The sequence below is a fragment of the Mus musculus genome, chromosome 19 (genome assembly GCF_000001635.26).
Source record: "Mus musculus strain C57BL/6J chromosome 19, GRCm38.p6 C57BL/6J".
NCBI classification, from domain to species: domain Eukaryota; kingdom Metazoa; phylum Chordata; class Mammalia; order Rodentia; family Muridae; genus Mus; species Mus musculus.
In genome coordinates, this window is record NC_000085.6 from 3,658,988 (window position 1) to 3,673,933 (window position 14,946).

A 14,946-nucleotide genomic window follows, 5' to 3' on the forward strand; every position below is an offset into this window, starting at 1 on the left:
ACGGTCTTTATAGCTCAGGTTGGCCTGGAACTTGTGGCAACACTCCTGCCTCAGCCTCCAGAATGCTAGGATTGTAGGTGTGAACCACCATCCCTGGCTAAACATGCCATGTTTTACAGTTCAGGATCTGGAAGGGAGGTGATTCCCAGCAAGGGCTGCTTCCCAAGGCACCTCATCAGCCTGCCTCAGGTACTCTACAGAAGAAATCCTGTTCCCCGCGCCTCCCCATAGGAGCAGGAGAAAAACAGAGGTTTACCCATGTGCAGGATCCAGGGCAATGGCCCTTGGCTGGTCCAGGTCCTGCCAGAAGAGAACCTTACGGGACGTCCCATTGAGGTTGGCAACCTCAATGCGGTTGGTCTCGGAGTCCGTCCAGTACAGCTTCTTGCCAACCCAGTCACAGGCCAGGCCATCAGGTGACACGAGGCCCGAGATGACAATGTTCTGTGCAGCAGCTCCAGTCTGGTTCAGGTAGGTCTGTTTGATGGCCTCCTCGCTCACATCTGTCCAGTACACAGCACCCTTGGAGAACTGGAAGTCTACAGCAGCTGCATCCTCCAGGCCACTGGCCACAATGGTGGACTCCAGCTTCACTCCGCCGGCATCCACTAGCCGCACATCCCGGCGGTTGGCAAACAACAGGAGCGGTGAGGCTGTGGGCAGAGCACAGGGTCAGGATGGCTAAGCAGGACAGGAACCAGCTCCCAGGGAAAGAGAATCATGCACGGCTACCCCGGGCCCCTGCTCCCAAGACTCCTTCCTTCCAGTTGCCCAAAGGCTCCCTTAGTGATAGGCCAGTATAGAGAGGCAGGAAGGCTCCCCAAATCCCCAAGCTCTGGCTCTACTGCTCCCCAAACTGGAAAGACCACTTCCTCACCTCAACTTGCTTTCAGTAGTTCAGGTGTGCTCTTCAAAGGCACATGGGAGGGGAGGGGGCAGGGGCAGGGACAGGGAGGCTGGGGGTGGATTTGTAACCTAGGACTTTTTTTTTCTCCAACCCTCACTGGGAGATGGTGGGGCAGTGCTCCCAGCTCTGAAAAGTAAAGAAACCACACACTTAATCCCTAAGTTTTAAGGGGAACCCACAGCATACTCCTGGAAAGCTAGCTTTCCTTCTAAGAGGCCTGGCAGTGGCCCCAGGGACCCACAGTGAGGCAGGCCAGAATGTGGGTGGCTCCCCACCCTCACCTGGGGCAGGCTGCTTCTCCTCTCCTCCCCCGCCTGGGGAATCCTAGACAACACAGACACTGTATCACCCCAAGGCTCCACCAGCCTCTCCTTTTCAAGGGCAGAAGCTGCAAAGGAAAGCTCAGGAGGAGAAAAAGAAAGTTCTGGGAGTGAAAGAAAAAGAGCCACAGTGGCAAAACCAAGATGCCTTCATAGGCTGGCAAGCAGGGGCTGCTTGTACCAGGGGCCTCCAAGGTTCCCGTTCCAGTGGAGAAACAGACACCGGGCAAAGACCAAAAGCAGGTAGTGACATCTGTCAGGTTAATGCTGTGAATGGGCCAGAGTCAGGGACAGGACAGGAGTGGGAACAGAACAGGAGAAGGCTGCACACTACATACAGTGGTTAGGGGAGGCCTCATTAAAACCCATGCAAAGTTCCCAGGGTAGAAACACACAGTGCCAGCCTCAGTCAGGAGGCTGGTCCTACGGGTTCCTCCCCTACCAGGTGACCCATGCCTCTCAAATGCACAGCCCCTGGTAGACTAGGGGTCCTGGTATACATTCTCCAGGCCCAGAGCTGCAGCCTTCATAAAGAAGCATACACTTGTGCCAAGTCACACCAAGAGTGATGTTAGGGGTTAAGCCCCATGGCCCAGCTTGCACCACACTTGGGACCCTTAAAAGATCACTAAGAAAAGCTCGTGAGCCGGGCGATGGCGCCTGCCTTTCATCCCAGCACTCGGGAGGAAAGGAAAGGAAAGGAAAGGAAAGGAAAGGAAAGGAAAGGAAAGGAAAGGAAAGGAAAGGAAAAAGGAAAGGAAAAAGGAAAGGAAAAAGGAAAGGAAAAAGGAAAGGAAAAAGGAAAGGAAAAAGGAAAGGAAAAAGGAAAGGAAAAAGGAAAGGAAAAAGGAAAGGAAAAAGGAAAGGAAAAAGGAAAGGAAAAAGGAAAGGAAAAAGGAAAGGAAAAAGGAAAGGAAAAAGGAAAGGAAAAAGGAAAGGAAAAAGGAAAGGAAAAAGGAAAGGAAAAAGGAAAGGAAAGGAAAGGAAAAAGGAAAGGAAAGGAAAAAGGAAAGGAAAAAGGAAAAAGGAAAGGAAAAAGGAAAGGAAAGGAAAGGAAAAAGGAAAAAGGAAAAAGGAAAAAGGAAAAAGGAAAAAGGAAAAAGGAAAAGAAAGGAAAGGGAGTTTGTGAAAAATCCTCTAGGAGACAAAGATGACCCTGGGACAAAGCATTTGGACAATACCATAGCACCTGCTGTATTAAGGACCACAAAATAAATGGCTGAGCAGTAAGAGCATATGCCGATCCTGGAGAGAATCCAGGGGTGGCTCCAGCTCGAGGGCACACAGCACCTCTGGTCCCTGTACTTTTATGCACATACCCACAAACAGGCAGACAAACGAGCACACAACTTAGTAAATCTTAAAAACAAGATAATGACTCCTGAAGAATGATTTCCAATGCTGAGCTCTGGTCTTTACATGAACATATAACTGCACACATGTGTATGTGTGGATACACACACCCACATCACTATGAATCCATGTACACTGAGGGCATGAAAGAGCACTAACTGGTGACAAGGACTAATAAAGGCTTGGTCAACTAGAAGCATCTCTGCCTCAGGATTGGTAAATATGTATTTTCAAATGCTAATGCTGAACCCACTTCTGTTGCTAAGGGGCTATCTATGCATGTATTATTTTTGAAGCTGACTATGACAAGGCAAGAATCCAGACCTCTAGGGAGGGCACCGGTGGTCTCAGAGTATGCTCTACACAGGGACCCAGGGGCAGCAGTATCTTCCCTGTGAAATGGGGGGGGGGGGGGGGCTCAAGTCACAAATGTGAGGATGCTGTCCTGGAAGCTGCTAGTGGCAAGTGCTCCCCAGGCTAGAGTCAGCGTCATTAAACTTGGGGTCCTGGGTTTCATTCTGGCCTGGCTCCCAGATGGGAGATCCAAAGCAAGAACACTCTGCTGATACTGTTTCTTCACACACAGACCTAAAACTAATGTTTTGACCTGGCATGATGGCACATGCCCAGGACATGGACTTGAGAAGCAGAAGGATGAGAAGTTCAAGGCCAGCCTGGACTACCTTGTCTCAAAACCATGACAGCAAAGAGTTAATGTTTCAAAAAGACCCAGCTGACAGCTGAACAGGCCAAATCCCCTATGATATGACAGCTCCCTTGGTCCACCCTGATGTCCCCATCAGTTTAGTTTTGTATATACCCCTTCAAAGCAAGAACATAGATGTCCCATATCCCCAGAAATTTTCAGTACCCACAGTCAGGGAGGGGAGCCAAATAGCTCAGAATTATCCCTGATGTGTGTACAGCAATCGCTCCCAGGACCCCATCAAATCAGTGTCAGAAAAAAACACCAGCCCTGGCCCCCTTCTGCCTTGGCCACCATGCCCTGTGATTAGTTTATCGTCCCTGCCACAGCAGAATTGAGACTCTGAAAACCCCAGTGCCAACAATCCCATTTTAACCCATGTAAGTATATCCAATATTTATATATAGAATTCATAACAGATGGTTTGCCTTCCACTCCAATAGCCCATGTTTTACACTGTTTGCGTGGTTACCCCAAACAAGGCCCAATTCCAGGTAATTCAACCCTTTGCTGAGACCCCAAAATAAAGAGCAATTTTGGTCCATGCCTTATTTATAATCACAAAGCATTACATTGGACCTCTGAGTACTTGGAGAGTGTGTAGGAGCCTGTGCACACACGGTGCATGGGGGTGGGGAGGAGATTCTATCACCATCCCAATGGGGAAGGCCAAGCCACAGAAAGAATAAGGGTTCACATACAAGAAGCTACCAACTTAGTTGGAGAGCATACACACACAGGCATAGTTCACACGGCCACACAGCACCTAAGCAAGGAGCTCCAAGGTGGTGGCACCAGGCGTGGGTGTACTGCGCAAGCTTTCTGGAAGGAGGCTGGGGTCTCAAAGAAGGAAGACAACACAGAAAACGGTGATCACACCCCAAAGAGACATCAAGCTGCAGCTATGCATCTCACATCCATGATTTCTACTATGGGACACACCTCAGCCTCCTCAGCACCTGAACACTGGATGGCTACCAGCTTGGGATACTCACAGGATCACTTATACACATCCTTGTACCCCATCCACAGGACCCAGGGCTCCCCATTCTAGCTCCACTCACCTTCTTCCATCTTATATCTGATACTGCCCAGTCAGAGCTTCCCACTGCCCTCACTGCCCAGAGAACTCAACTGAGACTATTTTTAATGCATATGGACACACTGTGCGCGCACGCGTGTGTATTGTGTGTGTGTATTGTGTGTGTGTGTGTGTGTGTGTGTGTATTGTGTGTGCGTGTGTGTGTTAGTCTCTTCCCCCATCACTGATTTTTGAAACAGAGTCTCTCAAATCCTAGCACTTACTGATTTGCCCAGACTAGTCCCAGCTGGCCAGCAAGTCCCTTCTGTCTCTACATTCCTGGGATTACAGGAGTACAGCTTTTTATTCATTTACTTCATTTACATGTGTGCTTGCTTACTTATTATTCTGTGTGAGTTTATGTGCACCATGTGTGTGCGGTACCACACGGAGGCCAGAAGAGAGCATTAGGTCCCCTGGAACCGGAGTTGCAGGTGGTTGTGCTTGGCGATGCAAGTCCTAGAAACCAAACCTGAGCCCTCTGCAAGAGCAGCCTAGTGCTTTCAACTATTGACCATCTCTTCTACTAAGAACTAAAATTCTGGTCCTCTGAAAGAGCATCTAGCACCTGACCGCTGAACCACCTCTCCAGCCCAGATTTTTTTTTTAATAGTACCAGCAGAACAATGACAGTCTACAAAACTCCCAGGAAGGCCACTGGGAGCTATTCACTAGAAGACAGGCTAGGGTGGTGGACTGTGCTGCACAAGCCAGGAAGCTCTATGCTTTTCTAAGAGGCATCTTCAGATAAATGATGGGGACCAAAGAGAAAGCTCAACAGAAGCAATGAGGGCTGCTCTTCTTCTCCAGTCACCAAGAACAAAGAGAGTGCTCATTGCTGTGCCACTGACATCCCTAGTCAAGTAAAAGAAAGTGCCAACATGCCTTTAATCCCAGCACTGGGGGAGGGAGAGGCAGGCAGATCTTTGGGAGTTCAAGGCCAGCCTACTCTATATAGTTCTAGGACAGCCCGGGCTATGTAGAAAAATCCTGTGTCCAACAACAACAACAAAATAATTAACTAATTAAAATAAAAGGAAGAACCAACACTAATCCACAGTTCCCCAGAGCCCTGGGCCCTGGGACCCATCATATTTGTCTCTTGGCCAGTAGCAGAGCCACTCAAACCCAACCAACTATGGCAGCCATGTCCTCAGCCACAGAATCTCAAATCTTCACAGGGACTCGATCCCAGCTAAGGCTGCTCTCAGTGACAATCTAATGTTGTATTGATGGAAATGAACAGTTTGATACAAAGAATAAAACCTTAGGTCTCTTGTAATCCCTCCTACCCTACCACAGACCTACCTTTAATGGAGACTTCAGCAAACATGGGAGATGGCTCTCATCCCCACCTCCTCCTGAGCTGAGCTACCTATAGCCCTCCCTACCCATCTATCCATCTCTCCATCCATCCACAGGTCTCTGGACCCACTGAGTCACAAAACCTCCTCTTCTTGCCCACAGCCCCCATCCATACTTCCCAGAACAGCCCCAGTTGCCAACATATTCTATCAGGCCACCTCTGGGACATTAGCCATTCTCACTCTGTAGTCCCTGACACCTGGCTGATAGGACACCTGGCTCAGAGCTACCTGGTTTCCGAGGTCTGGGGGGGAAACCCCTGTCTTCCCAGATGCTGTCATGTGCACCTTCCCCAGTGCAGCCACACTCACCTCTTTGGGGTATGCATAACTGATAAGTCCAGCAGGGCACAAATCACAGCTGGCCAAGACCATCATCTGTGTCAAAACCAAAACAGCCATGGCCAGGCTGCACATCCAGAAATGTAAGCACAGCCCACTCAAAAGGACAGCATACATCTCCCACAACAGAGGCTGACTGGGACCCTGAAAGCTCTTATTGTAACAGAGTTAGGGAATCCTCAGGAGCACACCCAGCAGTGCCCACTGTACTAGTGAGGCAGTGAGAAGAAGCTTCCAGAATACCACAAACCCTATCTTGGACTGGCCAGAATGGGGAGCTGGCCCCACTTACAGAATTACATCAGGTCTGTGCAGGCAGGCCACAGAACTAGAGCGACTCTTCACACCAAGTCCTCACACTCCAATTCCAACCCTCTCTGTTCCCCGCAACCACCTCTGCATCCAGACACCCCCACTGAAGGGTGCAGCTTGTCCTCTGCCTCTCTGCACAGGCACGTCTGTTTCACTGCCTCTCAGTACTTCACCCAGTCTCTCCAGCCCTAGCACATTCTTACACTCAGACATGGGACTCATGATCACATCCTAATGCAACATGCAAAAGCATGCCAGTACACACACAGGCAAGAGTACTCATGTGCACACACACTCACGGCACCAGAGGAAGCCTTCATTAACTCTGAGGTTTAGGCAAGCTTCCCGGGCAGGAACCACATTTCAAAGGTCAGGGAAGCAGGCAAGCAGGAAACGTATGGGGGAGCAGGTTTGGGGGTAGAACAGGAAATAAGAAATCACTTGAGACCTGACTCTACAACATTGTCCTCTTGCCTCCACACATGCGTTATGCCCCCACACACACACATGCCTGCACATACACACAATAATAATAAATGTCATTTTAAAGAGATGGCCCAGCAGTTAAAAACACTGGCTATTCTTCCAGAGGCTCAATTCCCAACACCCACACAGTGGCTTCTGACCATCTGTGACTCTATCCTCAGGGCTGTGATACCTTCCTTCTGGCCCCCATGGATACCAGGTGTGCACATGGGACAGAGACACACATGCAGACAAAACACTCATACACATAAAATACATAAAGGGAAATGTAAAGAGAGAAAACAAGGCCGCTGGGTTGGACACCGTGGAGTGCAGGAAAGGAGGATGGAGCCTCCCAATCTTCACTAAAGAATGGCATGGGCTAGAGGGTCTCTACTGTGCCACAGCAGACTGAAAGGCTGTGCCTGACATGAGGCCACCAAGGACCTGAAACAGGCAGGGTGTGTGTGGCCTTTGCTGAGGACAGGAGGCAATTGTCCTTATACCCCCTGCTTGTAGCTCTGTTGCACAAAGGTGCTGGCCTAGGACAATGTTCACCCACCCTTGAATGTCCTACAACAAGCCAGACTCAGGACCAGAAAAAGGCTCCTGGCCTGCCAAGGTAGCTGTCGAGAGTCTGACTGGCAACTCTCTGAGGGATTTTACAGTGGCCTGGGCCTCTTCCAGAACTATATAGTCCTCACTCCCACACAACAGAGGGTCACTCCTACCAAGGACATCTTCAAGGGTGACCATCAGATTACATGGGTGGAAGTCTGAGCTACTTGCTCTCAACTGAAGCCTGCCACTCAACATTGGGGCCATAGACCTACACCCACAGCAGAGCCAGCACCAGCTGTGGGCCAATTACAACCTGAGCCCAAATGAGGGAGGCATTCCCTTCCACAGGTGAGCACCCACAGCCTATTGCTAAGCAGCTCACCTAGGCCACGCTGTGTACACAGAGGAGCTAGGCCCAGCTCCCAATCCTAGACACATTTTCCACCATGTCTGGCTTATGCAACGCTGGGGAATCAACCCCAGGGCTTCATGCACATTAGGCAAACACTCAACTGACATTCTTTGTCCTATTTTTTTGGTTTTAAACCAGGAAACATATTTTGAAAAGCACTGGCCTGGAGTCAGAAATAAAATAGAGTGAGAAGAGCCAGGAGAGACTGGGCAGAGGCACATGGAATCCAGAACGGGGGAGATGCCCAGTCTGGCTTGATCCTCTTCCAGCAGCCAGCCCACCTCCTGCTCCTTTCACAAACCAAAACCCTGATGTATACCAGCGACAGGCTCACCTGTGCCTCACCACGGCACTCTGCTCACATCCTATGGGCTGCTAGGACAGTGACTGTCTTATCTGGCCACCAGAGGACTGTTGGCAAGTAATTCCCCTAGTATAGATGACAAATCACCAGGGGTGCTCTGGGACATTACTTCACAGTCTAACGTTGAACCTGCATGACCCCAGCTGAGTAGACCCTGCACCTAACCCCAGGAACTCATGGAACCTACCAAAGCTGGCTCGTCTTCACATGACTAAGGTCTCAACTGTCTAACAGGAGGCACCAGGCCAACAGCCTCTGCAGAATGCTGGACCTAGCTACTGACACTCTGCAGTAGAGGTTTCCAGAAAGGAAGTCCTTTACCATGAAAGTCATTTCCCCTGTTAATCAGTTTAACTTGGTGACATCTGCACTCAAGAACTTTAACAGTCTATGTGTGTGTGGGGGGGGGGGGGGGGAGGTGGGGGGGTGGTGCTAGGTGGCCCAAAGGAAAGGTTCCAGGACTTCTCTGGGAAACTCAGCTTCTCCTGAACCTTCACCCTCTGACACACACGTGCACATGTGCATGCACAAACAAGCATGTGCACACTCCCAAAGCCCCAATTTAGCAACCACATAATGCTACCAGCTCAGGGATCCCCAGGACAAATCGTGACATTGATTTATGTCTGCAAATGTGCGTTTTCACTAATTAGAAGGTTTAGGACAGAGTAGAGAAAAATATGTATTTCAGAGTCCCAGTTTGACTTGCCAGAAACCAGCCCATTACTAACATTCTTATTTTCGACAAAATATAGCATTCTGATTACACACCATCTTGGTCCCATGGCTCTCAGCCTGCCAGGCTCCCGGAAGTGGCCCACGACCACGGCAAAGAGTAAGACAGCAATCCCAAAACGGAGATGCACTCGGAGCCCCTGGGGACTGAGTGCTTGGACACTCTGACGGAGGCAAGTCCTTCCTTGGGACAGCGGCAGCTTTCTCTCAAGGTCTCCTGGCTTGTTCTACCAGGTACAGGACAGCCACTCAGGTTCATATATAGGAAGAGCAGCCCATCAGACAACTCCCCCAAGAGGATAATTGTGACATTGCAGCCTGTCCCCAGGTCCGTTTCACATACGTTAACCGTGTCTCAGACACCAAGGAGCAGAACCCAGGGGCCCCTTTGGCGAGTTTCATGATCTGGAAAGAGGGAGAGAGGGAGAGGAAGAGGGGGAGGGGCAAGAGGAGGGGACAGAAAGTGAGAACACACATGCAGGTGTTTAGGCTACATGTATGTCAATATACAATGCACATACCTGGTGCCTGCAGGGGTAGAAGAGACACAGACCCTTAAAGTAATTTCAAAGAAACCATTTACAATGCAAATAGGCTTCCACTCTCTACCTCTTTGAGCTTCAGTTTCCCCATCTCTCATCCTGGGGTTGTGGTGGTTCCATCTCAGCCACTGGGCAGCGGCCAGCACAAGCCTCAGTTGTTTAATCTGTTGTTTTCTGGGTGTTCCAAAGGAGGACGCATTTATTTACAAAGGAAATCGTCACTAACCACACCTAGTGTAAGAAGCACACACACCCAGGAATTGTTCTCATCAGACCACTGTCTAAGTATCAAAAGCAGCGCAAGCACAAACTACACAGAACTTCTGGGAACGGCACAGGGCTCCTGCTGTGCCACGTTTACCCTGCATATGGCCTGGGACCCTCACCCATCTTTAGCAAAAAACTAAGCTGAGCAGCCGGGCTTCGTGGACTCTGTGGACACCGGGATTTTCCTGGCAGCCACCATACGGTGCATCTGCACAGTGACCTGAGCCTGGGCTCCCCTTTCACTGAGGACCAGCACTAGATGCAAAGGCTTGGAACTGCAATGTCTGCTCAACATATATGAAGCCCTGGGTACTGTCCCCAGCATCGGGAAAGAGCCACTGACACTCAAGGTCAGGAAGAGATCAGAGTCCTTGTGTCCCCAAGACCGATGCAGATTAAGAATTCAGCAAGGATGAACTTAGGGACCCAGGACTGGAGCTGCAGTCAGGCTGTGGTGCCTCGGTGCCACACCCTGAGAACTACTGCCAACCCTGCAACAGTCAGTCAGACCTGCCAGCTAGCTGGCACTGACGCATTTCCACGGAGGTGGGAGAAGGTGGGATGGCCCAGGCCCTCCCCTGCGGGCCAGAGAGGGAAGTGGTTCCCGTGTGGCCACAAAGATCACATTGTTCTGTCCTCGGAGAGGAAACTGGAGAACCGATTTCAGAAACAAGCCTACCTTTGTACCAGCGCCTGTTTCCTTTAAGTAGTGCAGAGACGAGTCAGAAACCCGCGAAACTTATCATCGCTCTCCAAAGTCTGTTTATTGAGCCAAACTTGCAAGTTTCTGCTTTCAAACAAGCCACAGCTCCTGGAAAAAAAGTGGGAACCCAGGTGCCAAGGCACAGGGGCCACCGCCCAAAATGGTGACAGGCGCCAACTCAGGATCCAATGACAATTCTGTCCACCATGTGGCCAAATGGACAGGCAAAAACAATGAAGGGAAAGACACAAACCATCTCTGGGGGCGTAGAGATGAAATTCTAGCCCCTGGCCTTCTGGCCTCAACCAAGCTTATCAGGGCACAGACGTGCCTGGAGGATTCTATGTGAGTCTGGACTCTAGCTGTCTTGGAGCCTCAGGGGCAGCAGGTCCAGAAGTTGGTGAGGATGCAGAAGAACCCAGGAGCCCTTCCCACAGTGCCTGTTATGGACACCAGGACACACGGACTGTGCAGAGACCCAAGGATAACCCAAACTCCCTACTGAAGAAATCCAGAGAGAAGCTCTAGTCTGGCTCTGTTCTGGGGCAGGTCCTGGCTTGCTGACCCCCACAGATCCCATGCCTGCCCGCCTTCCTAGACTGCTATCTGCCAAATGGTCCTTAGTCCCCATAGGAGGTGGATTTGCAGTCACCTGTGCTACAGATGAGAAGACTGAGGCCTAATAAAGGCAAGGAACCTTGCAAAGTACCACCTGGGGCAACTCAGCCCAGAGGACTCAGGTGCCTGGTGGGGGAGGGGACTGTCTCTCCACAACACTTAGGTTGATTCATTAGAGAACTAGGTGTGGGACTCAAACTTACGACCCCTGCACTCCAGAGGCTGAGGCGGCAGGATCACAAGTCAAGACAGTCTAGGTGGACTAATAAGATCCTGTCTCAAAAACAGGGGGAGTGTTTTCTGGAGAGACTGCTCAGGGGTTAAGAGCACCAGCTGCTCTTCCAGAGAACCTGAGTTCCATTGCCAGCACCCACACGACTGCTCACAATCATGTAACTCTACATCCAAGGGATCCAGTCATGCAAAGCCACAGATGCAGTCAAAACACTCACGCATATAAAAATAAACCTAAAACAAACAAAAACAAAAAAACAAGATTGGCGCATTGTGCGCAATGCTGACAGTTCTGTAAAAGCTATGTGAACAACATGCGATCACTAGGCAATGTTCCTCATCTTCCCCGCTACATAGGAAGTCCGGAAGACTGGTGGAGACCTGCTTGTGTGGGGCCTACCTGCCTCGGCAGCTCCCTACATAACACTAGGCAGGATCCATGTACTCCTCAGCCTCAGCTCAGAGCTGTAAACACAGCAGACGTGAAGACCACACAACAATGTAGGTTAAGGCCCTGCACTGGCTGGTCTTATGTCAACTTGATCCAAGCTAGAGTTATTTGAAAGGAGAATAAAATGAAAAAATGCCTCCATAAGATCCAGCCATAGGCATTTTTTTCTTTTTTAAATTAATTTAGTCAGTCAGTCAGAATCTTTTCAAGACAGGGGTTCTTTGTGTAGGTCTGGCTTTTTTGGAACTTACCCTGTAGACCAGGCTGGCCTCAAACTCACAGAGAACTGCCTGCCTCTGCCTCCTGAGTGCTGGGATTAACAGTGTGAGTCACCACCACCTAGCTAGGGTATTTTCTTAATTAGTGATTGATGAGAGAGGGCCAGCCCACTGTGTGTGGGGCCCCTATAGGCTGGTTATCCTGGGCAAGCCACGGAAAACAAGACAGTAAACAAACCAGTAAACAGCACCCAACCTGGCCTCTGCATCAACTCCTGCTTCCAGGTTCCTGCCCTGACTTCCTTTGGTGATGAACAGCAATGTGGAAGTGTAAGCCAAATAAAAATAAACCCTTTTCTCCTCAACCTGCTTTCTAGTCACGATGTTTCATCACAGCAATAGAAACCCTGACTATGGCAGGTCCCATGTGTCAACTCCTCACAGGGACTACCCAGGCTTTATGGGCACCTAAGGGTCTGCAGCTAGGAGACAGACATCTTCCACAAGACCAACCTAAAGCTTCTGCAATTGGGCACTCAGGAAGAAAGGGAGAAAGCACCCAGAGACCTCTGCCTGCAGGCTCTACTCTGCTCAGCCGCCCGGTTCTACTCGGTGAGCACGGACCCAAGGAGAAAGATTTTCTCTAACAGACAATGTCCTCAAGATTGAAATGAGCACGGTCTAGATGTCACCTTCCCACAGTGCTCACTGAGCAGACTTGCTGTGTGTCCGTCCATCTACCTGCTGCTCTCAAGCCTTCTGACAGCGCAGGGCAACGTAAGAAGACCCCGCTCCTCCACTGCTGATCCGTCTGTATCAGCCACATGGACAAAGGCAGCACAGCCCTGGGACCACGGCAGAAACCAGTGAGCTGAGCCTTGTCTCCAGCTCCAATGACAGTGTTGTGATTGCTTTCCCTTCACCCCCTTTTAAGGCAAGGTCCCATGTAGCCCAGGCTAGCCTCAAATGTACTATGTAACTGAGGATAAGCTTAAATTTCTGATCACCCAATTTCTACTGCCTGAGTGCTGGGGTTACACATGTGCAACCATGCTCCATTGTAAAATACCCAGTTTTAATGCCACCCCAGAGCCTTCTGGACTGACCAGCATGACAATAGAACTGTTTCCTCAGAGCGGGAGCAGGGAGAGGAGGCAAGACCAGAACTCAGGCACAGGAACTCCTGGAGGGTACAATCAAGAAAGGGCAACATGTTTCTCATTAAAGCCAACATTCTAAATACCACAGGAAAGGAGCTGGAGTGATGGCTCAGCAGTTAAGAGCACTGCCTGTTCTTGCAGAGGACTTGATTCAGTTCCCAGCACCCACACAGCAGCTCACAACACTTCTAACTCCAGCTCCAGGAGATCCACTCCCTCTTCAGGCCTCCGCGGGCACCTACATGCACAGCATGCATTCAGACACACAGAAAGAAAACTAAACATTTGTCCAAGTATTTCTTTTTTCCAAAATTAAAAGGGTCACAGAGAGCTTTTTGAACATGATAAAAATGAGCCGGGCTTGGTGGCACATACCCATGGTCCCAGGATTCAAGAGGCAGAGGCAGAGGCAGGAGGATAGACGTTCAAGACCTCAGCTACGCAGAAGTCTGAGTCCAACCGGAGCCTCATAAGGTACTGTCATTGAATAAATAAAGGCATCATGTGACGTTTGCGGATGCCAGGCCCCATCACGACATCACAGAGTCCGGGCTACGACGTTTGCGGATGCCAGGCCCCATCACAACATCACAGAGTCCGGGCTCACAAGGTCAGCCGGTATCACAGAGGCTGCTGCTTATTATGAGCTGTGTTCGGGAGCCATGGGCTGCTCCGCGCAAACGGCTCTGCCAACGCAGTAACTGCTGCAGCAAGGTGGGTCTCACACAATGCTCAGAAACCATGAGGCAGGACAGGTATCCCTCAAAGTCAGATAGCAGAAGATCACCCTTCCCAGAGTAGGGGTGGTGATGCACAGACGGTCCTGGACCCTGTGGAGATCATTCGGGCTGGAGAAGTAGGAAAGGTCTGCCAGGCCAAAATACTCCCACGTTATACGATATAGAACTGGAAAGCTTAGCTGAGACATTAAAGACACAATGAAAACCGGGTTTGAAGAAAATGGGGGAGCCAGGAGTGGTGGCACACACCTTTAATCCCAGTGCTTAGGACGCAGAGGCAGGCAGTGCTCTGATTTCAAGTCTAGCTTGGTCTACAGAGTGAGTTCCAGGACAGACAGGGCTACACAGAGAAACCCTGTCTCCAAAGAGAAAAAAAAAAAGAAAATGAGGAAGTGTAGGGATGGCTCAACTGCAATTCCAGGAGACCCAAGTTCCGTTCCCAACACCCATGTCCAGCAGTTCATAACTTCATGTAACTGCAGCTCCAGGGAGCTAATGCCCTCTGCTGGACTCCTCAGGCACTGCACTCATATGCACAGACACAAACACACACATACATGATTAGAAGTCAAATCAAATCTTTAAGGGGAACAAAGAAAATGGGTCAGAGACACAGCTCAGTCATCAGAGTGCTTGCCTGGCATGCATAAAGCCCTGGTTGTAACCCCCAGCACCGACTAAAACAGGGAGTGGCCATGCATACCTATAACTGAACCAGGAAGATCAAAATGTCAGTCATCCTCAGCTGGGCGTGATGGCACACGCCTTTAGTCCCAGCACTCGGGAGGCAGAGGCAGGCGGATTTCTGAGTTCGAGGACAGCCTGGTCTACAGAGTGAGTTCCAAGACAGCCAGGGCTACACAGAGAAACCCAGTCTCGAAAAACCAAAAAAAAAAGTCAGTCATCCTCAACTATATAGGAAATGCATCTTGGGATAAAAGAGACCCTGTTTAAACACATACATGCACACATACCCCAAATTATTTTGTCTAGAACAGAAGACAGATCAGCAAGAAGGTTCTAGAAAGCATGATGACCAACATCATCACCCATCTGACCTTTTACCAAATGAGCACTGCAGGGCCACGGGT

General features: G+C 50.1%; 1 protein-coding gene across 2 annotated transcripts in view; it reads right to left on the reverse strand.

Annotated features, from left to right (window-relative positions):
* Lrp5 (low density lipoprotein receptor-related protein 5) overlaps positions 1-14,946 on the reverse strand; it is a 101,761-nt gene that overhangs the window by 74,163 nt on the left and 12,652 nt on the right. For both annotated transcript variants that reach the window (XR_388250.2, NM_008513.3), the window contains exon 2: positions 257-653. Coding sequence is in view for 1 of the 2 variants with exons in the window: in NM_008513.3 (NP_032539.2) it covers positions 257-653 (397 nt within the window). In the remaining variant the exon portion in view is untranslated. The remainder of the gene's footprint in view (positions 1-256; positions 654-14,946) is intronic.